Source organism: Myotis yumanensis, unplaced genomic scaffold (assembly GCF_028538775.1).
Source record: "Myotis yumanensis isolate MYYU_CA2020_CCGP unplaced genomic scaffold, mMyoYum1.0.hap1 SCAF_8, whole genome shotgun sequence".
Taxonomy (NCBI): domain Eukaryota; kingdom Metazoa; phylum Chordata; class Mammalia; order Chiroptera; family Vespertilionidae; genus Myotis; species Myotis yumanensis.
The window spans coordinates 18,790,131-18,814,517 of record NW_027223759.1 but is presented as its reverse complement, the minus strand read 5'-3'; the positions used below and the strand labels follow the sequence as shown (position 1 = coordinate 18,814,517).

Sequence of the window (24,387 nt, the reverse complement as noted above, 5' to 3'; positions counted from 1 at the left end):
TCTTTTCTTGTTGCCCTGACCACTTGTGTTAGTGCCCTGTTGCTGTCACTGCAAATCCCTACAATTTTAGTGACTAAAAACAAGGCAGACTTATTTTCTTAGGTCAGAAGTCTGGTGTGGCTGTCACCAGGCTAAAATCAGCGTGTCAGCTAGGTTACTTTCTGGAGGCTCCAAGAGAGAACCCATTTCCTTGATTACTTGGATTGTTTCAAGGAACTGCATGTTTCTTGTGGTTGTCAGACTGAGATCCCGTTTTCTTGCTGGCTGTGCAACAGAGGTGGAGTCCTTGCATCATCTTTCTGACCTGACCAGGAAGGCTCCCTTCCTGTAGGGCAGCGGTTCTCAACCTGTGGGTCTCGACCCCTTTGGGGGTCGAATGACCCTTTCACAGGGGTCGCCTAAGACCATCGGAAAACACATAACTACATATTGTTTTTGTGATTAATCACTGTGCTTTAATTATGTTCAATTTGTAACAATGAAATTGGGGGTCACCACAACATGAGGAACTGTATTAAAGGGTCGCGGCCTTAGGAATGTTGAGAACCACTCCTGTAGAGGCTCACATGGCTACACCCCAGGGCCACCCTGAGAGTGCAGGGCAATCTCTCACATCTAGATCTGTACCCTAATCACATTACAAAGTCCCTTTTGTCATGTAAGGTAACATATAAGTTCTGGAGATTAGGACACGGACAGTTTTTTTTGGGGGGGGTGGGGGGTCAGTATTCCAACCACACCATGAAGTAGCGTCTCATTTTTTGCTCTGCTTTTCTGCATTCAGTTCTCTATATGACAGCCATAGTAATCTGACCTAAGTCAGAACGCGTCACTTCTCTAGTCCCCTACCAATAATTCCTGGCCCACTTAAAACAAAATCCAAAGTCTTCCATGCCTACATAACCCTGTGCGACCCCTTCTTCAGGCTTCTGCTCAAATGCCACCTCTTCAGAGAGACTTTTCCTAACTTCTCTAAAATAGCATTTTTGGCCATACCCTTAGCTTGTATGTTTTTCTTCCTATTATTATAAGATAAACACTTATGTTGTTTATTCTTCTGAGTTAATGAAAAAAAACCAACACCTTAATATTTGACATTTTTCTAGCCATAGAGATTTTGATTTGTTACTCTATTATGTCAGCTTTGCTGGAGGTGCTGGGAAAAACCTCCCCAAAGTTCGCTAGTACCGATCTTTAAAATGGTATTGATTACTCATAATTCATGCCACAGCAGTGAATAGATTGTGAAATACAAGAATGGCTTGAAGTTGGCATGTCATATGATATATTTGTCATACAAACATAATAGGTACTATTTTGAAGGCAACTTACAAGGCATGATGTGCTTAACATAAAAAAGGTGCTGAGGATTTCTTGGGAAGAGAGAAAATCCCTGGTGAGAAGCCTCCTTCAGTCTTTGACTTTGTAATTCATGTTATACTGTGTGTAGAGTCACATTATTACACGATCCTTCTTACTAGCTTTTCAAGAAAGTAGCAAAGGATTCAAGAGCACACTGGCATCTGTGACATTTTAAGAATTTAATTTCTAGAACACCTCTTGGAGTCTGTATTCATTTTCCCTCTGTCTGTCACCCACCACCTTTGTAATACCAGTAACTTATGTCACGATGACTAGATTGTCAGAATCATCTATGAAATTATTTTATTCAAATAGTCAACTCTGGCTCAGCGGTCAGGGAAATGTTTAATATTTTTTGAGAGCTCCATTCCAGATGGTTAAATTTTTTTTTTACATGACATCTGGTTGCTAAAAGAAACTTTAGGTACTTGGTCAGTTCATATATGTGGAAAGCTTAGCCATTTAGGGTAACTTGTGATTATTGCACTTAATCGTAATGTCCCGTACTATTTTTATAAAGATGTTTATTAACAGTATCTTGGAAATGTAAATCTGTATATCAAGGAAGAAGTTCTGTTTGTGTTTGTTTTGGGAAAGTTAATTTATATTGTTAAAGTATGCATGAATGTGTGGAGAGTCCTTTGAATGAAAGGTTAGCAATAAGAAAATTCAGTGTGGCATGCATGCTTCCTTATTTTCAGCCTTTAAGGTATTACTTCAAAATATCAAATCCATTTAAAATTTCTTATAAGCCTTGGTAAATATTTTCCTCAGATGATTTTTTTTTTCTTGCTGTGGTTAATAAAAAAAAGTCTCAATTATTTTTGTAAGTTGTGAGGAGCCTAAAAGTGAGTGCTTATTACTCAGAAAATATTCTATTACAGAAGAAAGCAATTTAAAGAAATCAGGAGCAGAAATTAATTTATTTCTTGGAAACTTCATATTGGTTCAAGCTTACCCAGTTACTGTGAATCCTATCTAAGTATCATAATTTTATTTATGTGCATTATATTCAATTTACATAAAGGAGAAGGATGAAAATATGACAGACTTTTAAGTACTTGGGGAGAGAAAGCAGGTTGGGTATTAAAAGCAGGCAGTTTGCCCTAACTGGTTTGGCTCAGTGGATAGAGCATCGGCCTGTGGACTGGGGTCCCAGGTCGATTCTGGTCAGGGGCATGTACCTGGGTTGCGGGCACATCCCCAGTAGGAGATATGCAGGAGGCGGCTGATCGATGTTTCTCTCTCATCGATGTTTCTAACTCTCTATCACTCTCCCTTCCTCTCTGTAAAAAATCAATAAAATATATTAAAAAAAAAAAAAAAAAAAAAAAAAGAACCCATTGTGGCCCTCGAGTCAAAAAGTTTGCCCACCCCTGGTATAGAGGAATAAATGGTGATGGAAGAAAGAAAATAAAGGAACAAAAATAAGCAGTTTGTAAATCAGCTATACCGTTCAGGGAAGTCTAGGGGTGCAATTGTAACAGAAGACGTCTTTGATGATATGAAGAGGTGACATGAAAGAAAAACACCACTGTCCAAAAGCCTTACAGGAGATTCTGACTTTAGTCTCTAAATTGTCACTCCCTTCCTACATGACTATTCCCATGCGACTCCTCAATTTCACTCTTGTGCTTATGTTATTTTACAGGCTTCTTTATGTGAATATGGTTTTGTGATTACCATGCAGAGTTAGAATGGGAAATTTTTGAGAAAATATTTTGTCTACTTCTTGTGTTTACTTTCATGTTGAATGTTAGGGATGGGTGTGGTTGTGGTAGTTCATCTGCCCCAAATTATTTTAGAAAATTCGTATTTGTATTTTGTCAGATTTTCCTGAACTCATTTGGAACTGACTTGAATATAGAGCAACATTTGCTAAATACATGCTACCTTGCATTAGAGATATAGAATGTATACCCCTCAGGAACTATGGAAAAATGTTTTTTATATGAACTGAAGCATTTGATTTGAAACACATAGCATGCTTATTTTTTAGGTGCGTTGAATATTTAAGGTCGTTTTGTTAATTTAGGAACATAAAAATATATATGTTGCATGCGAATTTGCTTTTCAGAAAACTAAGTAAGTTACCATCTTAAGATATGCTGCATTTGAATGGTGGCCCAAAACAATAGAATAAAAGCAAATGTTACTGTATTAAGGGTTCTTAATGACTTCTATGTTATCAACCTATAGAGACTGAAAAGTTATTTCTGAAGAGTATAGGGACTGGGAGTGGGAGGAGACAGATTGGTTCTCCCTAAAGAGGAGCTTCACAAAACAACAGTGTCATAAGTAACTTGTCAAATGTAATTTTAAAATTTATTTTTCAGAGAAAGCTCTGTTAGTTATTTTTGGAAAAAATAAGCCTTGCTTCTGCCTAGAAAAATATCTTTGAGCAAATAAGGTGAATATAAGCTAAGTTAATGTATTAAGGATAGAGTGACTGCCTGTAAGACAGTTTTTGGCAGTCTTACCATTGGTTTTACTGAGCAATCTTTCTGGCTTTAATTTTGTTTTAAACAATACTCAGGAACCATTTTTATAAGTGCTCAAAAGAAGGTTTTTCACAAATGAAATGACTTTAAAACCTTTATTATGATCAGATAAATGATCTGTGGCTAGTGTCCTTTATTTGGTATTTTGAAATGAATTTCAGTATGGGTTGCTTATAGCGGAGATTTTGTACTCTGTATTTAAGGATGTACGTACCATATGAATTCCAGGACTTGGTACCTCAGAATAGCTCATACATACAAACCTTATTCTTTATTAGCTTATGAGCAATATGCATAAGGGAAATATTTGTTTCATTTTATCTTTAAAGGCACAGAATCTTTAAAAAAAACAACAAAACTCAATATCTTATTTTTTTCCTTGGTGATTTTTAATTTCTTTTTGTTTTCTTTGTCTTATACTAGGGCGACATACCTTCTGTTGCATACCTCTTACAAAACGGAAGCGACCCAAATGTTAAAGACCATGCTGGCTGGACACCATTGGTAGTTTTCTATTTGTTTGTTTTTTTATTCCCATTCTGTTTATATTTCCTAGTTATTAATAGCTTATAGTTATGTAGTTGTTTCTATATCATTCTTTGCCATATATATACCCTTTTAAAATCAGAAGACATATTTTCAACAAGTAAGAGAAAATGATTATTTGACATCTAGCTCTTCAATTGTGATAGGAACTAAATGAGCTACCTTTAGATTTAAGAGACCAGTTATACCATGTTGCTGAACTTAGCAGCAAATGTGTGGAGAGCCAACATCAGGTTCCATTCTGCAGCTTTGCATGCAATTGGAAGCATTTTGTGGAGCAAAGAGAGGCCAGAGGAAATGGGTGCATTAGGAAGGTATCACTAACAGTGATTCTTACTGAGGATCTACCTCGGCCTCACGTATATACCCTACCCAATTCTAAATATACAGAGGCAGTAAAACTTTGCTTCATTATCATTTTTAAAGTCTCTGCTAACTACTGTTAAAATATAGTGTGAAGACTAGTCTGAGAAAAGAATGGCACAAATACATGGAACAAGTGCTATCTGGGTTAATTATATTAGGACAGTAAGTATGTGATTTGAATATAGCCATAGCTGTGTCAACAGATGAGGTGGATGGCCTTATCTTGGGAACTGGAGATTCACAAAAATTGGGAAATTCTTATTAGATTAGAATGTTATAATGGCTTCTCTTTGCCAAATTTAAGGTAGGAAGGTTTAGTCAGGATCAAAGTGCTTGTTGTTGCACTCTGTGGGTTTGTAGTAAAAGTTGGTGAGTGATTTAGAGGACCTTATGCTTCATTTGGATTCCTTTATCCTAGACATAAACCTACAGATGTTTAGTATGTACTACTTATTATGAATTGAATAGCACACTATGCCAGAAATTTATTAGATTACAACAGAATGGCATTGTTAGCAGTTCATGAGACACAAGGAAAGATTTGCATGTGAGATATCTTTGAACATTCCATTGTTACCAGTTATGTCATTCATTTAGTAAGCTCTTTTTGAGCATCTACTCCATGTCATTTCTGTTATCATTGATGCTAGATGTACAGTCATTTCTAGCTTCAGTGAATAAGAGAAACTTGTCTTATACTCATTCACTTTATTGGGTGGTTATATATATGTGTGTGGGTACACCACTTAGCTTATGGCTAAGCATCTGATTTAATGAATTCTATTCAGCCTTGGAGAATTTCAAATGTTATGCATGATTTGGTTGTTAAATACTTTCTAAGTTTTTTTTCTTGTTTTAAATTTCTTATTGTAGAATAATTTTTTAGGGGCTATAATTGGTTTAAAGCTACATTTTCTTTTAAAATAAGAGCACTTGACCTCAGGCTCAAATGAAAAACATCTTCTTTCATGAATTGCACAGATTTTGATCACCATGTATCTTATCACAAAGATTATGAATAGTGGCTTTTACTCTGTCAATAAATTATGGCCTGTTGTATGAGTGTTTAGGTAAGAACCAGTTTGCTGACTGAGGTTCATATTTATTTTTCTAAAGTGTGATTTTATTATGGTATTGCTCTTCCTCATCACTCTTCTCACTCCTTTTCTTTTTTCAAAATCAGCATGAAGCCTGTAGTAATGGGCACCTGCAGGTAGTGGAATTGTTACTCCAGCACAAGGCTTTGGTGAACACCCCTGGGTATCAGAACGACTCACCACTCCACGATGCGGCCAAGAATGGGCATGTGGATATAGTCGAGCTGCTACTGTCCCATGGAGCTTCCAGGAACGCTGTGTATGTAGTTCAATATGCAGACTTTTTTTCATTGACTTGTATTCCTAAATCAAGGTCTATCATGAAGCAGTCTTTTTAATCCAGTTGATGGCTCTCTTCTCTTTCACAATTAGAGTTAGATGTGACCATTAAATTCTGGATTTAAAATCATCATTCATGCCCTTTTCCTTTGTGAGACATAATTTGAGGGAGATATGCTCTTTTAATTCAGAAATGGTTGTCCAATTTATTTTGGAAGCTGTGACTTCCTGTATAAATTCAGTTGGTTTTTATATTCTTTGGATTGATTAATACTTATTATTAGGAGAAGAATTAGAAGCATAGGAATAACTATTATATGCTTACCAGTATTTTCAAATTGTTTTAAATATTCTATTCCTTTCCTGTTTTGTTTTTTTCCCCCTGCATATTTAATATAAAAACAGCTAAAATGTAAGAATTCAGATGTTAGGCAAGGGCTGTCACACTATTTCTTAGATTTTTCACATCATTCAGATGAAGCTCTGGGTAAATTGTTTTGCAGGATCAGGGCAGGGATGCCTTAGTGAGCGCTGGCCGCTACATTTAGAATTGTCATTGTAAAGACTGTCAAGCAAATGCTGTGTGTGGATTTTATATCTTTAATCTATAACTTGGTTCATGTCTCCATACATATTATTTTACTCTTTTCAGTTAATGAGGTAGTTGAAATGGAAATGCAAGAATTATCTCTCTGTGTCCCCATTGCTTCTGTAGGTCTGGAAGGAACACACAAAGGTCAGACTTACTCAGGTTACAGAAGCAAATAAGAATTACAAAATGCAGAGCTAATAGGTTATAATTTTTATAGGTAACCAAATGACACAGATTACTAATACAAGAGTACCTTGGAGCTTTTAGTTTCAGTAAGTGTGTCTAATATTCTTTCCCATCAGATGTGATAAAATAGTTGCGGCAATCTCGGGATGAATATTCTTTCTTTTTTTTTTTTGCTTTACACACATATATACACACATACTTTACGTTAGGTCCATATGTAGATATGAGATATGGACCTAACAGGTATGACCCTCCTGTGGATGTAACAAGCCATTTGATGAAGCAAATGGTTGCTTGGGTCAGGTGAAATAGAATAGTTTCTATCCTTGGCTTCTTAAATCAGCCATGACTACTTTAATGAATGGGGTACTGGTCAGGGCGTTAGGGAATCCAGGTTCTGTTTGTGACTCCATTATTGACTTTATAGCCTCAGGCAGGTTAATTTCTGTGCCTTGTGTTCTCACCTATAAAACATGGGTGATGTCTGTTACTTTTCTATTTCTTCAGAGCATAGTTAGGATTAATGAGCCCAAACACAGAGCCTGTCTTGTGGCTCATACACCACGAGTCTTCTGCACTGTGAAGCTTATTAATATACAAGGTGTGGGCATGAGACAGTGAGTGAATCTGTCTTCACAGGTGCCTTCTCAGGTAGACATTTACCTGGTAAAGTGGCAGACTTAGGTATATCTAAAGCGCAGCACTGTCAATAGAGCGTTTTGCAGTGCGGGAAATGCTCTATAGCTGGGCAGGGTACTCGGTAGCCACTAGCCATCTGTTGCTATTGAACATTTGAAATGTGGCTATTGCTACTGTGGAACTAACTTTTAACATGAATTTTATTTTAATTAATTTAAATAGCCATTTGTGCCAAATGGCCACTATGTTGGACAGTTGGTTGATACAGTTAGAATAGTGGGGAAGGAGGGTTTATTTGGTATGAGAGGTTGGGAATGATGTTGGATAAAGGGTAGTAAGACAATTAATTATAGGGCAAATGCAGAGGTTGATTTAGTCTAGAGTTTAGTAGTATGGTAGCTGTTTCTAAATGTTATTGTTCCTTCTGTTCCAGACTGTTAGTCATCACACTTAAGTATTTTCTTTTTTCTGTTTTATTTCATAGTAGTTGTTGTTCACCTATTTGGCTTCACTATTTTCTGGTCTTTTTCTTTTCAGATTACTTTTTGTTTTACAGCCCAAGAGCTTTCCAGAAATAAAAGTTTGGCCAAATTACTTATTTGCTTAAAACACTTCACTGGCTCCTCTTAATGTTTTTAAAATAAAAGTCAGACTTCAAAACATGGTTTCTAAGTCGCTGGACAGTCTGACACTACTTACCCCTTCAGCCTTGTCTTTCTACACTTCCTCCTTCACACATTTTTTTTTTGCAGTGACCTTTTAAAACTTTTTTATTTCCTTAAAATGTGCTAGACTGTTTTGTCTTCCAGCCTTTAAATAGACTTTCCCTTTGCCCATTTTTGGTGGCTAATTCCTCATCTCAGTAAGCGTTTCCTTTTGCGTGCCTCTTGATTCCTTTGTCTATATATGGTGTTTCCTTCCAGTCATAGAACTTAGTAATAGTATCTTTGCTTCATATTATCTTCTTACTAGAGGCCCAGCACACGAAATTCATGAACAGGTAGGGTCCTTAGGCCTAGCCTGCGATCAGGGCCGATCTTCCTGGCTGCCAGCAGCCAGCCCCACCCCCCACCGCCCCTGTCTGCTGCCACCCACCTCTGGTTCTTCGTTCCCCATCAGGCAGTCGAGCCTGCCAGCTGCGAGAAGGGACCAAGAGGTTGGCTGTTCCCGCCCGCTTGCCGGCCCCGCCCCCCACCGCCGGTCACCCTGTGTGTGTGGGGTGACCTGCAGGGTGATCAGGGCCTGCTTGCTTGTACCTGCCTTGACCTCCTGCTGCCCGTGTCCATCGCCACCCACTTCCTGTTCCTCGTTCCCCATCAGGCGATGGGAGCCTGCTGGCCGGGGAGGGGAGGAGGGACCGAGAGGTTGGCCAGCAGGCCCTGATCAAGTGATCGGGGCCTGGGGACGGGGACGGGGGGGGGGGGGGGGGGCTTCTTTGTTGAGCATCTGCCCCCTGGTGGTCAGTGATGTCATAGCGCTGTCGCATGTTACACTTTTATATATACACCGTAGATTAGTTTGTGCAGTCTCTGTCTGAGGTATCATGCCTGCTGTCCCAGGCCCTGCCAATTGCCTAACGTAGTCTGTACCCACATGTATTTGGAGTGAATTAGTAGGTGTGTGAATGCATAAAAAGATGATATATTTTGTCCTGTCTTATAAAGGGTCAGATGAGATCAAAATAGGATTTGTCTTTTTCTTCTCCCAGTTTCACTGTAAATGTGAAGAGAATATCTAAAACCAAGTTTCTGTCGGCAGCACCTTTGCTAAGGTGGTAGAACTGTGGTAAACGGGCAGTTGGACATCCCTCGAGGTGTCCCAGATTGGAGAGAGTGCAGGCTGGGCTGAAGGACATCCCCCGCACCCGCACACACCGCCCCCTATGCACAAATTTTGTGCACCGGGCCTCTAGTTATATAATATTTGGAGAGTGCTCCAATTTTGTTACTAGTAGTTATTATTATCGTTGTGAACTGCTAATGTATTAATAGTAGACCACAGATACTAAAGACCAGGTGGATTTTTTGTTACTCTATTAAATTTTTTCTTAAATGGTCCCTGTAGACTATAAAAACAAAATTTACCCATTTTTCAGTTTAACCTGAGGCTGTGTTTTTCAGGAGGATGCCCAGGAACTTCCTTTCACTGATGCTTAGCAGAGGGCACAGCAGTGAGACAGGGTCAGCGAGGAATCAGTGTCCCTAGTCTATTTCCCACAGGTATATGAGCATTCAAACCCATAAAGCTTCAAGCCTTCCTGTATATATTTTTTAGGCAAATGTTGTGATAGCTTCTGTGTATTGAATGCTAAAAAGAACTTCATTTCTACATATTTCAGGGCCCTATGAGCTAAAGTAGGCCCCTGGGCCAGCATCATGTCCATTGATTCCCACTGCTCTATAGACACAAGGAAGTGATGGTTGATGGATTTCCTGTGAGAGCATGTTTGATAAAAGACCTATGTCCTCACACCGCTGTAGATTCATTCTTCTTACTCAACATTGGGTATATTTTGATTGACTTTACACCTTTTCTGTAACTGTAGAATTTTATTTGAATTATTTTAATTGGGGATAAAGCAAACTTACAGAGAGGAGTAAAGATTTTTGTAGCTTAGCCTTAGGTGAGTAAAGAACACCAATCTTAGAGTTTTTCTTTAATGTGTTCAGAAGAGAGAAAGGGTTAAAGGGCCCACGTTAGAAAGTTCTGTATCTGTTAACGATTTGTTGTTAAATTGCATGAATGATGCTAACACCACGTGACTTTAAATATTGGAGGAAGACTCAAGAACTATCTTCTCAGTAGTAATTTATAAAATGTAAAGATTACTGAGAGCCTTTTTGTGGCCCAGGAAGTGGGGAGAGTCAACAATTCAGTAATATAGTTAGGCATTGAATGATTATGGAAGGCCAGGCCTAGGGAAAGGAAGAATGGAACATTATCTACCTCAAAGCCAAGTGAATCGGAAAGCATCTTATTGAATACCAGTGGAGGGAAATCTTAAAACCTTATAAGGCAAGGCATGATACCTAGGAATTAACCATATACAGTGTTAATTTAAAATACTGACAATATATTTGCCATCTTCATGATTTAATTGAAAGATCTGGGACTTTCATAGGTTCACCAACCCTATTTTTCCCATAGAGGCTATGATCTTCAACAAGGAATTTTCCTACTGCAAGGTTTTTGGGCCTTAAATTATGATTATGGAGGAAATTATATATATATATATATATATATATATATATATATATATATACACACACACACAATAGAAGGCCATATATCTACTTGAGACTTTATCTTTTGCTTTGATTTAATTTTAATATTCTAAGACCTTACTGATTTTTTTAAAGTTCCATTTTACTTAGAATACTTTATTATGTGCTTTGAACTTTTGCTGTGCAAACTTTGGTATTTTTTTTAAGTGCATCTTGCATTTGAATTTAGTTTTAATTCCTTCAACTCTGAACTTCTATTTTCATGACAGATATACCTCTAGTGAGCTAAAATAAGAGTCCATTTTTCAAGAGGGAAAATGAATTCTATTTTGACCTCAGATAATGATAAAAAGGTTCATATCTTCTGTACTTCTTTGTTGTCTGAGAATATTTCTGTGGGTAACTGTTCAGAACTTCGTTGACGGTCCTTCCTCCCCACTGCCTTTTTTACACTGTGTCCCTGGTGGGAGCCTAACACAAGAGCTCGTCAGGCACATTAGAACCATTCCGAGTGCATGGAGAATATCAGATACTTTTTTTCTTTTTTATAGAATTGTAGTTTAGGATTTGGAACTTGACCTGCCATTAGCAGAGTTTTCTTTGGAAGGGTGTAGAATTCTTAATTAGAAAATATTATATGGACCATTGCTCCTTTCGATTGCCCTACTGAATTTTTTAAAAATTAATTTCCTACAACAGATCATTTATGTTTTAAAGCTTAAAAAAACAGCAACATGTTGCTCTTTTGAATTTCTATGCTTTTCCCTGTTTCACAGCAAGCCAAGTGACTTGAAAAATTAAAACCTATGTGCTTGCAATTTCATGGTTTTTCATAACGATTTTATTCATGGACTATCTCCTGTAAGTTGTGATAGGTTTAGCATCAGTAAAAATGCCTTTTTGCTTATCTGTGTTTATGACTGAGTGAGTTGTATGTACCAAGTACAAGTTTAATGTGCCCATCTCTCCCTCCCCCCTTTTAATAGTGGTGTAGCTCGTCACAGGTACAGTTGTAGGCAGGTGCCTAATATATCATTCTTGAGGGGAAAGGACATTACAGGACTATACTATGTTCTGAACACCACTTTTGGGGTGAACCTTTAAACATTGTGGTTTAACCATTTGATAAGTATTTCTTTTTCATCAGTCGTAGTGATCAAAAAGAATACTAGTAAAGAAAAGTATTTTCAGGGTAATCTAGTACATACTGTGTGTCTTTAGATTTGTACAGGAAAATGAATATCTGTTCCTATATTGCTTCATGTTATTAAGAAAACAGGCTTCTCTACTTTTCCTTAGTAAACCTCCAAATTATCATTACAAAGCACACATGAAGTGCATTATAAAGTTGGGGAAAATGAAGATAAGGGTCCTGTCTTCATTCTGTATCTGTCTTCCAAAAAGGCAAATCTAATGATGTTAATAGCTAGCAATTATTAAGCTTTTACTATCTGGTAGGCACTGTTTTGTGCGCTTTTGGTGTATGGATTCATTTGGACAATCCTATAAAGTGGTAGGTTGTATTATTGTTCCCACTTTACAGATGAGGAAACAAGCACAATAGGTTAAGTAAGTCTTCTAAAGTCACACATCTATTGAGTGGCAGAGCTGGCATGTAAATTCAGGCCATCTGATTCTGTGACCCCAGCTCTATCTTCCGTACTCTATTGATGCCATCCGGTCTGCTTACGACCATTAAGAGAGCTGGCTATTCAGGGTTTCTTCCTGTCCTTAGGATAAAGTCCAACTCTAATACCACCCTTTTGTTCTTACTTAATCTGGCCACAGCTTACATTTCCAGAGCACACCTTTCCCATGTGCATTCTCTCTGTCTCTGTCTCTCTGTCTCTCTCTGTGTGCCTTGCTCTCTTTATCCCTTTTCTTTTTCTGTCTTCTTGCTCTTCTCTTTCTTTTTTGGTTGTTCTAATTTGCTGCACTAGCTCTCTCCAATGCCTTTGCGCACACTTTCCTCTCTCCTGGAATACTGGTATTCTACTTCTCTATCCCCTTCTTTTCTGTCTCCTTTCACATCTAGGAAGTTTTACCAGTTTTAAGTCCTTCCAATTTGCTTCTCTCTGCTTTGTCCCACCGAGCTCTGTGAGGACAGAAGCTCATTGGTTCTTTAGTGACTGGAAGAGTTTTAGAGTTCCTTGTTGAATGAATATTTGCCAAGCTGATGACCAAATGATATTTATAACCCCCATGTTTATATACATGTGCTCATTCTGAGTATATTAAGTAAATAATAATTAAATGAGTATTGCTAGTTCTGGTATATGTATGTTATGTGTGTATATATTCATATATACAGCCGTTTTTACATTGAATCTATTAACTTTTATCAGTAGCAATGATCTTCCAATATTTCTTAGTAGCTTTCGATGGCAAAAAGCAATAACTTAGGAACACTTAGATTTCTGCGAAGACTTTAAGTTTAAAATCTTCAATCACTAAAAGTTTTATATGAAATATATGTTCAAAATTATTACAGCCAAAGCAGCGGTTTTCAGCCTGTGGGTCACGACCCCTTTGGCGGTCGAACGACCCTTTCACAGGGGCCGCCTATGACCATCCTGCATATCAGATATTTACATTATGACTCATAACAGTAGCAACATTACAGTTATGAAGTAGCAACGAAAATAATTTTATGGTTGGGTCACAGCATGAGGAACTGTATTTAAAGGGCCAGAAGGCTGAGAACCACTGAGCTAAAGGAATAGAGCAAGAACTCATTAGAGGAAAAAAACTGGTAAAATTTGCCAATGTACTATGTTGTAAAGGAACAGAAAAAAATCAGAATCAAAACGGTATCTTCTTGGTTAGTGATCCTGTAATGTTTCAATAACCAGAAAAGTACAATTTTTAGGGTTTAGTATAGATAAAGCATATTATCTGTGTAACCATTTGGAATTCACTGAATTCCGAGAGGCTTCCTCTGAAAGGGCATTAAGAGAACTGAACTGTCAGAAGTGGTGCATGTGACAGGTGTTAATAGACTGTCATGCACTACGTGTAAAATCAACAGTGAAGTTGCTGATGTTTTTCCACATTCTGAGCACAGCCTTCATTATACTGGTGTTACATTGGCCCAAAGAGCTTAACTAGTAGACGCTTGTGCCTTTCCATTTTCACAGCTACATGCTGTCTTTGTCTCTAATGCCCATTGCTTCATGCCTGATTATTTCATCAATTTTCCGTATCATATTTGGCTCCTACGCATGAGCGTGCAGTGATTAGACTCTTCAGCCTTGATGGAAGGCTTTCTTCCATTAATTCCATTCATTTCAGCAGTCATGGTGCTTATTCCCTCCACACGCCCTTCACATTCATCCACCAAATTCCAGTTTCTAGTCCTGGGTTTAAGGCCATTCTGTTTGCTAATGTGTGTTCTTTACCTTCTTTGGAATGCATTTCATATTTCACCTCATTACTTGTGCTTTGGTTTATACTTGTCAGTTTTATACTTATCTGTTGAATGAATATATCTCTTCTAAGATTACAGGCAAGGACAATATTTTCTAAGTCTTATGTATCTCTCCAAAATACCTAGTTTACATGTTAAGTTTTAGGTTAAAGTATGTCAGAAAATAGAAAATATATTTAAGAACATTTTGAAAAAATTCACTCTGTAAGCTCCCTTAGGAACTCATTCTAATGAAATTATTGATGTTTAGCCTGAGTCCATGGTGTTGTGGCAGATCTATAAAAAAAAACAACAAAAAACAAACAAAAACTTCCCTGTGTGGTAATGGAGAATAACAGATTTATCTCTGTCTTCAATTAAAAAACAGTCACATTGGTAGTCCCTGTGTGTGACATGTGACTTTTCCTCCTTGTGTTCCCTATTTTTTTCAAAAGAATACATTTAATTATGAACATTTTAAACTGATTTTTCTCTCAAAATCTGTAAGCAAAGTGTTAGCTCATTCAAATATATCAACATGGAGGAAAAAGGTTTTATGACTTTTTTGTGCCCCTATAATAAAAAGGAGAAATTTTACATATGTTCTGCCTTCTCTTGCAGTGGTTTATGAAGTTTTCATTTAAAATCTTGTGTCTAGCCCTAACTGGTTTGGCTCAGTGGATAGAGCGTCGGCCTGCGGACTGCAAGGTCCCAGGTTCGATTCCAGTCAAGGGCATGTACCTTGGTTGCGGGCACATCCCCAGTAGGGAGTGTGCAGGAGGCAGCTGATCGATGTGTCTCTCTTATCGATGTTTCTAACTCTCTATCCCTCTCCCTTCCTCTCTTTAAAAAATCAATAAAATATATTTTTAAAAAAATAAAATTTTGTGTCTAACTCCAAGTTATAGTGGTCACAACATCACAGAAGCATGAAGATTTAATAGGTTCCATCTCCCATTATACAGGGCTGAGGTTTAACCAATTATTTCTCAAACTAGCATTTGTAATGTGCCATTCTCTAGTTCACTGATAATACAGAAAGGCTAAAGGGCTAGTGAATTATGTATAAGTTGAAACCAATCACAATCTAAGTAGAGTAACCACAGTGTTTTAAAGACCAGATGAAATAGTAAGTTTTGTGTAAAGGACTGTAAACATAAATTAGACTCCTGCAAGTCATTAATGAAGCAGTTCTTCAGACAGTAAAAGCATCTTATGAGTCCATTGTTTTATTTGCTAGTTTTTGGGTTAAAGCCCTCATTAGCCGATGGTCAGGTACTTTGGGAAGTAATTTCATAAACATTTTTTTCATGTTGTTACTGTGGACTTGATTTGTATCATGTAAAGTAAGTATGCTACAGCTATTATGCATTACAGTGCATGTGATTGGGCTCTTACATTTTATTTCTTTGAAGTATAAATTCTACATTTGTCTTTGTTAAAAAGTCTTTATGTGTGCAGTGATTTTTTTTGATGGCATATACTGTGACTTTTTTTGTTTTTTATTCAGTTTTGCACTTGGTGATTTAAGACCTGGAATGTTGGTTTTTGAACTCTGATTTCTATTTTTTGATGTCAGACTTATAGAGTATGACTGTGAAGAGAAAATTGACATGTGGGCATAATGATTTAGGAAATGCAATTGAGAAGTATCAAGTGTAGTGATGAGATCAGCTGCTTTTGAAATGAGCTGAGGTTGTCTGCTCTAACTATATGGGAATCTGTGAAGACCCAAATTTCAGGACAGAGATGTGTCTCACTTTGTTGTAAATCAGAAAGCTGACGTGCAATTGATAGTCGTATACCTCGTTGGAAGAAGACTGTTGCCAGAGAGAGGTTACACATACCTGAACCTGGGCACAAAGGGGACTCTGAAAATACAAATCTATCAGTGTTTACCTGGCACTGTCCCAATAAGGAATAGTGACTAAACCCAATAGTCATGGATAGCAGTTATTAGAGAAACATTTTTTTCTTAATTCATTTGCTTTTTTTCCCTTCTGTGCCATCAAAACAACTTTCTGTAAGGTCTTTAATGACTTGTCCCTAAACCCAGTAGATGCTTCTGTCTCTTATCTGTGTGTCTCTCATCCAAGTGTCCTCCATTCAGCATCGGAGGAGACCCCCTCTTCTTCTCTCCTCCCTAATGTTTCACTGTTTCCTTCTGGGTCTTTTTCTACACATTCAAATACAGTTGTAAAATCTGGTATTATACCATGTTTATAATTTTATATCCTGTTTAATACATTGCATTTTCACGTGAACTTTAGTGGTTGTTATATGGATATACGATAATTTTAAAAACCATAAAAGATTATGCCTTAGCCAGTATGGCTCATTGGTGTCATCCCATGCACCAAAAGGTTGCAGGTTTGATTCCTGGTCAGGGCACATGCCTGGGTTGTGGGCTTTGTCCCCAGTAGGGGTCGTGCAGAAGGCAGCTGATCAATGTTCCCCTCCGACATCAATGTTTCTTTCCTCCTCCCTTCATCTCTCTCTAAAAATCAATAAAAATATTTTAAAAAACTATAAAAGATTATAAGAAATGTTCATTTTAGAAAACTTCTGCCATGGTGTATTGTATTAAAATAATTTTGAAATCGTATGTAAGGAAGTGGAATAGTAGACAAGAGTTATATAGTTTTTAGAATTTACTGATAAATGAAAGACTAATGATGGGCAATAATGGATATTACTGTTAATGAACAAGGAAAACGCGGCCTTAAGCCAAGTCATTGGACCTTCCTCTGTCTGTCTTCTCATCTTTGAAATAGCAGTCATACCGTGTGTAAAGTCTCCTCCAGTGTGATATTCTGTGACCTGTGAATTAGGTAGTATGTGGTGAGAAGTCTGCTTGTTCTCTGAACCATTCCAGTGTGTTCTGTGATGGTGTGGTTATTACAGAGTGTAGTGTACTTACCTATTAAAGTTAATTTAAAAAGTCACTACTTTAAGTTGTTTGTCATGTGGCATTGGTTTTCCTTCTAGTGGATCCAACTTCCTATCCTGTGAATTTATTTGATTTCTGATTTCTGTGTTTACTTATATAGATGATAGAGCCTATAATTGCTACAGTAAATGATTTTTATTTGCATTTGAAAACATCTTACACATAGTGATTAATGATTTAAAATATTAATATGAACACAAGAATATAGAGCTGTGAAAAAAATTCATGTGTAAGTTAACATTTTATTCAACTAAAAATATCCCCTGTGATTGTCTGGTGTCAAATTGAAGTTTCGCCTCTTTTTTTTCCATTGAATTCAGCTCCGTGTGCATACTTGATCCTTATAGTTTATGTGAATTCTGAGTCATTTCCTTAGTAAAAATAATGTACTGTTAAGGAAGTTGAAAAATTATATTGCTGGTGCATTCCTTTAGTTAAGAATCAAATCACATATTTTATGTACTTAATCCACTTGTACTTATTTTACCAGTAACATATTTGGTCTGCGACCTGTGGATTATGCAGACAGTAAAACTATGAAATCGCTATTGCTGCCGCCAGAGAAGAATGAATCATCATCCACTCGCCATTGCTCAGTAGTAAGTGTGGATTTAGCTTTGGGGAATTTATATCTTTTACTGAAATTGTTTATGAAAGAAGCATAATTAAAAAATTTCCAGTTAGCAAATTGCTTTCATTCACAAAACAATTATTGAGCACTTCTTGTGTATTAGCTCTTGTGAATTTGAAGACATAATTGGAATAAATGTATCAAAAATATTTGTTGAACCCACCCCCCTCTATATTTTAGGCAGCATTTATCTGTAGTGAATATGACTGATATAACTCTTATTCTCAAGAAGCTTACATTTTAGTGGGAGATAGGAAACATTGTACATGTATAAGCTAATCTAAATAAAATAATCCACCATCATTGCCCACTGTAATCAGCTATACAAAGTGAGTGTGGCAGTCCCAATAAAAGGAACTGCTGCTCAGAGACAAGGAAGCATAAAGACCTTGGAAATCTGAGAAACTAGAGTTTAGTGTGAGAGGAGCATAAGGTGTGTAAAAGAGGAATTGACAGTAAAGAGCTAGGTTGGGATCAGATTGTGAAAAGCCTTGAATTCCCTGAGGAGGAGTTTTGACTTTTATTTCCCTGGTTAGTGGGGCGCCTTCAGTGTGTTTTTAATGGAGTGGGACTGCAGAGCTAGGTAGGCGGGGTGGGACAAGACTGGAGACTGGTGAGGAAGCTGTTGTGGTGGAGCCCAGGTGTGCAGTGGTCAGGACTGGAACTGCAGGTGGTGGTGGTGAGGTGGGATGGGGAGAAGAGGGTTTTAGAGAGATGGATGGTGGACTCCCTATATTTAGCAACTGCTGAGATGGGGGAAATAAGAAAATGGGCTATCTTGACATCTAGGCCCATGAGAGAAGTCTTCTTGTCTAGTAAGGGCAGTGGTAATGAACTGGAAGAGAACCTAGAAATCAGGTCAATTTCCTCATTTTAGGAATGAGAAAGTTGAGACCTAGAAAGGTTGTGATTTGCCCTGGGTTAATCAGCTGTAATTTTTTTTTTTTTAATGGATCAGTTAGAACACAAATTATTAGGTCAGTACTCATTCAGTATCAGCATACTTAACAACTATAAATTGGCACTTATTTTATTCATTTGAACTTGAACTCTTCTGGCAGGACATAGCATAACTAAGTTGTCATTTGCCAATGTTCCTTTTATGTAAAAGCTAGAGAAATGTTATTTTAAATGTGTCAAAAATAAAGATATCTTTATGAAATTCTTGAAGTCCGAGGATATTAATGCCCTTCAGAAAGAAGCAATGTGATTATCCTCTTAATTCAACTATCCAATTACTATTGTGTTTTTCTTAAATGTAGATTTTCTTAAATCTGTACTTTTTGCGTGTCACATGGACATGGCCAGTGAATATCCTTATTTACTGTCTTAATGGTAGATACTTGATAGTAATGGTAGATACCATAGCCAATGATAAGTTCTAAGTTGAAAGGGATTTTTCTTTATGTGCAATCTTAAAAGCTAAGTTCTGGGATCTGCCTTCCTCCAATCATACCAGACTCCCTTCACTCATTCTTTTCCTGCCACATGGGCTGTCTTGCAGTTTTTTGAATCCACTAAACATACCCCATGTTAGGTCCTTAGCACTAGCTCTTATCTCTGCCAGGAAAAATGTGGGACCAGAAGTCCAAATGGCTCCTTACTCTTCAGATTGGACTCCATTGTAGTCTCACCAAAGAGACCTCCGCATTACAGTATATTAACTAGCACCCTGCCAGTGCTTCTTACCCCTGACCTGACATTATTTATCATTTTATTGGTTCCCTCCCCCACCCCCCTCACCCAGCTAGAATATAAACTGTGTGAGGGCAGGCACTTGCTCTTTAGTTTACTTAGAACAGTGTCTGGCAGTTAGCAGTGCTCTCTAAGTTTGTGTTGCCTGCATGAATGACTTCTGGAGGGTTGTTCATGATATACACTTGCCCCTGAAACAAGCACAAGTGCTTCATTTGCTGAGTCTGAAATCCTTCAAACCAGTGATTTCTAAACTCTGCGAGCTGCTTCAGGAAGCTTTATGAAGAAGAAGGGGTGATGAGTGGGTGGGGGTTGAGTTTCTCTACTTCCCATTTAGAAGTTTTGTTAGTCTCAAGTAAAGGTTAATGGCTGTTGGAAAGCATGTTTAAATTTGAGAAGCAGTCTTTAAGCTTAAAGACTTAGAAAGCTGCGTTTTAGGTTCATATTGTGACGTCTCTGCCCATGCTCCCTTTGAGCAACATCTTTGTCCTTTTCCTTCTTTTCATAGTTTTTAAACCATATTTTTGATAAACTCATTACTTAAGAATAACTGATTTATCTAAGAAGACATTCCATATCCAACTATCCTTTAAATAAGAGTCTAATGCCAGTGTACATAGTATCTAATCGCTATAAAATCAGGATATTGAACCCCTTGGAGTGTTTTTTTTTTTAATATATTTTTATTGATTTCAGAGAAGAAGGGAGAGTGGGAGAGAGAGGGAAACATCAATGATGAGAGAGAATCATTAATTGGCTGCCTCCTGCACACCCCACACTGGGGATTGAACCCACAACCCGAGCATGTGCCCTGACTGGGAATCAAACCCTGACTTCCTGGTTCATAGGTCAACGCTCAACCACTGAGCCACACCAGCCGGGCTTGGAGTGTTTTTTGAATGTCTTTTGAACCTCATGGTTCTCAGACCTCTGCTTATTCAAACCAAATGTCTCCTACCCTCTCCCCTCACCCCTGTCTCATATAGGCTTGTGGCTTTAGCAGCTGTTTGCTTTATGTTTTGTTTGTTTTTAATAGAATTTCTTAACTATGAGAAATTATGGCCAGTTTCTTTTTTTAAAAAATTCAAATTTAAAAACTGTGATAGGAAAAGGCTTGACCCACGTTGGTGCTTTCCTTGGCTTGGTAGAAATAGTTGCATGTCCTATATTTGGAGTTGATATCTTTTCACTCTTGTGTAGAGAATTAATTTAGCTGAAGCGAAGTTATATAAATTGGAAAGTAAAATGTTTCATTTAGAGCTATCCTATGGCACCTATTTGTATAACTGACCAGAATTATTGAAAAACTGTTTTTTTTAATATTACCATTGAATAGTAATTGAACAATCCATAGAGTACACTGAACTATTTTCATGTTAGGGAGTGTTTGCAGTATTTAGGGTAGACATGGTTGCAACATGTTATAGTTTAGTGAATAGGAAAGATACATGGACAGGAATGTGGTGTAAATGTGTGTATGATGTACAGTAAAAGTACCTTTGCACTCAGCTGGTGTGGTTGAGTGGTTGAGCTTCAACCCATGAATCAGGAAGTCACCATTTGATTCTGGGTCAGGGCACATGCCCCGGTTTCAGGCTCGATCCCCAGTAGGGGGTATGCAGGAGGCAGTCTATTCAATGATTCTCTCTCATTGTTGATGTTTCTCTCTGTCTCCCTCTCCCTTCCTCTCTGAAATCAATAAAAATATATTTTAAAAAAAGAATTATTGAGTTCTATTTATAGATGTAGCCAACAATGTAGATGTAGTATTGTAGGGCATCAGACTGGATGAATGATCTCTATGATAGGTGAAGTGCATGTATAAACACCAGCTTTCTTTAATCTAATTACTGAATTGTGTTGGTGATCATACTGTCAGTGATTCATTCATGTTCTTTGGAGCTTTGAGATGCCAGATGTCCAGTACACATATAGACTCACATGGAGGAAAACCCTAGGTATTGTATTTGAAAACTGCACTACTGTTTTTTGCTTTACCCTGTAATACATTCGTGTTGGTTTATCTTTTGTTTTCTTCAGTGCTCAATCATTGCTTTTTTTTTTTTTTTTTTTAAATCAGGTAGCTTTCAGCTAACTCTGATTCCAATTCCATTTATTAAATTTTGGTTGGCTACTATTGAATGCACTATTTTTTTAAGCTTTCAATTCTTTTCCCTAATGTCATCCATTGGTAACTTCTCTTTATTTTTGTCTTTTTTAATCTCCTGTAATACAATTCTAAGTCTTTCTATGGCACTTCTTTCCTTTCCATGAGCTGCATTGACTTATTACTGAGGTGAATCTGGCCAAACTTTTGTATTCTCTTGTCTATTTTCATTTTCTTGGTTTTGAAAAGTAACTGTTCCAGTGATAAAAATGTGTTTCTATCTTTGAGATCACTGCTGTTCTAGATGTCTTAGTGTTTTTTTAATTTTATTTTTCACATAATCTAATTTTAAACTAAATAGACCAAGTTTAAGTTCAACTCTATTAGAATAAGTTAGTGGAGCAGAGACAGGGAATTGATCATTTTAAATGGGTATTTGCAGTTACTTTAAAAAAAAAAAAAAGCTTATTGGTCACAGAATGAAGTTGTAAAACCCTAAAGAGATCCAATTTAGAATCAAGGAAACAAGATGCCCTGAGTCTAAAGAGCTATCCCAAGTAACATTTTAAATGGGGAGGGGAGAAGGGCAGTTACTTCAATGAATTGAGCATTAAGGTTTTGAGTGATGAATGAATGGAAATTATTGGGAATTAGTAGATAGAGTAAGCTAAGGAATGAAATTCAAGCTTACATAAAGTGAAGATCAGCTTATTATCTTTCTCTAGTCCTTAAATGTTTTTAACACTGTGGCATCTCTTTTTTTATTCACAGATGCATGCTGCTCAGCGTAGGGATGGACCTCTTGTACTCATAGGCAGTGGGCTTTCTTCAGAACAACAGAAAATGCTCAGTGAGCTTGCAACAATTCTTAAGGCTAAAAAATGTGCTGAGTTTGACAATACAGGTGAGGATTCTTTATTAAATTTTAAATAGGTTAATCCTTTGTAGAACTCCATTGGGTTATCACTATATACTTTTCATCTTGTAATAAATTTAAAATCTTCCTATAGTTATAAACTACTTATAGGCTTAATTTGGCGAGGAAATGTAAAGTTTAAAGCTTTGCTCTTAGTTTAGTACAGAACAATATATCAGAAAAACAAACTTTTGAGTTTGCTAATGACAAATAAATTGTAGTGCATGTAATGCTTTAAATCATCAGTTTTGATTTGAAAATAAAGGAAAAAAATATGGTATATGCTAGTGTGACTTTCAGATATTTGCTGTATGAAATGATTTTTCATGTTGGTGGCCCAACTACAGAATGATGATCAAAGAAGGCTTCTAAATTTAAAAATTGTTTTTGAAGAAAATTCAGATAGAAGCATATAAAGTGTAGACTCGTTATAAAATGCAGACTGTTTAAAGAATTATTTTGGTTTCTGAATCTGTTTCTCTTACTGCTTTTTTTGTGTTCTAGTGACTCATGTCATTATTTCTGGTGATACAGTTCAAAGTACCCTGAAATGTATGCTTGGGATTCTCAATGGATGTTGGATCCTGAACTTTGAATGTAAGTGTTAGAGTTGAGAGAATTACAAAGTGAATCAAGTTGACTAATTTCATTTTTCATAGTTCACTGTTGCCAATAATTGTTTAAGGAACTTACCTCTGGTTAGTACTGCATTTTACAAAAGCTTGTCATATTTATGGTATCATTTTGATGTTCTTGGTAAATGTCCATAGATATGTTCTGGTTTCAAAGTATTTTTTTCTACAATACCAACTATTTTAATAATGCATAAATGGATTGTATAGTAGACTCTTTAAAAAATTTATCTTTATTGATTTCAGAGCGGAAGTGAGAGGGAATCAATGATGAGAAAGAATCATTGATCAACTGCCTCCTGCACGCCCCCCTACTGGGGATCGAGCCCACAATCCGGGCATGTGCCCTTGACTGGAATCGAACTTGGGACCCTTCATTCCGCAGGCCTGTGCTCTATCCACTGATCCAAACCAGCTAGGGCTGTATAGTAGACTTTTTAAGGCCAAGCAATCCATATTACTATTTTTTTAAGTATATTTTATTGATTTTTTATAGAGAGGAAGGGAGAGGGATAGAGAGTCAGAAATATCGATGAGAGAGAAGCATCGATCAGCTGCCTCCTGCACACCCCCTACTGGGGATGTGCCCGCAACCAACGTATATGCCCTTGACCAGAATTGAACCTGGAACCCTTCAGTCCCCAGGCCGACGCTCTATCCAGTGAGCCAAATCGGCTAGGGCTCCATATTACTATTAAGTGATCAATTTAACTTAATAAATGCATGTTTTAAATATGCCGTTATGAAATAAAAGTACTCTATGATTTCTGAAAACTTATATGTAAACACTCTTTTGCCTTTCTCAGCTAATCTGGTATATTTTAGGAAGCTGCTGGGGAATTTAGACTACTTTGTGTAACACCCGATTTGGGACAATTATATCAACTATTATCTAGAACTCACTGCAAATGTATCCCCATTATTGTTGGTAGTCAGATAACACCATCATCAGAGCTGCCTTTCACCTTCCCTAGTCTTGACTTGTTTGCTTTTCTTAACCTTGGATTCACTTAGGACTTGCAGACAAAAGAAAACTCACACAAGGTTATTTTCTACTCCTGAATAGCAAAAGTATCTATTTTGGTTACAGTGGCTAAAATAGGACAATAGATTGACCTTTTTTGTAGAAAAGAATAGTGGTGGTAAAGGGGTTAAGGAGGAATCTTGAGATGATATAGTTAAGTATTTTGATCCTAGTGGTAGTTACCTTTCAAAGGCCACACAGGTAATTAAATTATAGATCTTTAGACACACACAT

The 24,387-nt window shown here is 37.1% G+C and overlaps 1 protein-coding gene across 1 annotated transcript in view; it reads left to right on the top strand.

Moving 5' to 3' along the window:
• The window catches only part of BARD1 (BRCA1 associated RING domain 1), a 65,285-nt gene that overhangs the window by 27,155 nt on the left and 13,743 nt on the right, over nt 1-24,387 (top strand). Inside the window, exons 5-9 of the mRNA XM_070423302.1 lie at nt 4,287-4,367; nt 5,959-6,131; nt 17,639-17,747; nt 22,353-22,485; nt 23,002-23,094. Coding sequence (XP_070279403.1) covers nt 4,287-4,367; nt 5,959-6,131; nt 17,639-17,747; nt 22,353-22,485; nt 23,002-23,094 — 589 coding nt within the window. The remainder of the gene's footprint in view (nt 1-4,286; nt 4,368-5,958; nt 6,132-17,638; nt 17,748-22,352; nt 22,486-23,001; nt 23,095-24,387) is intronic.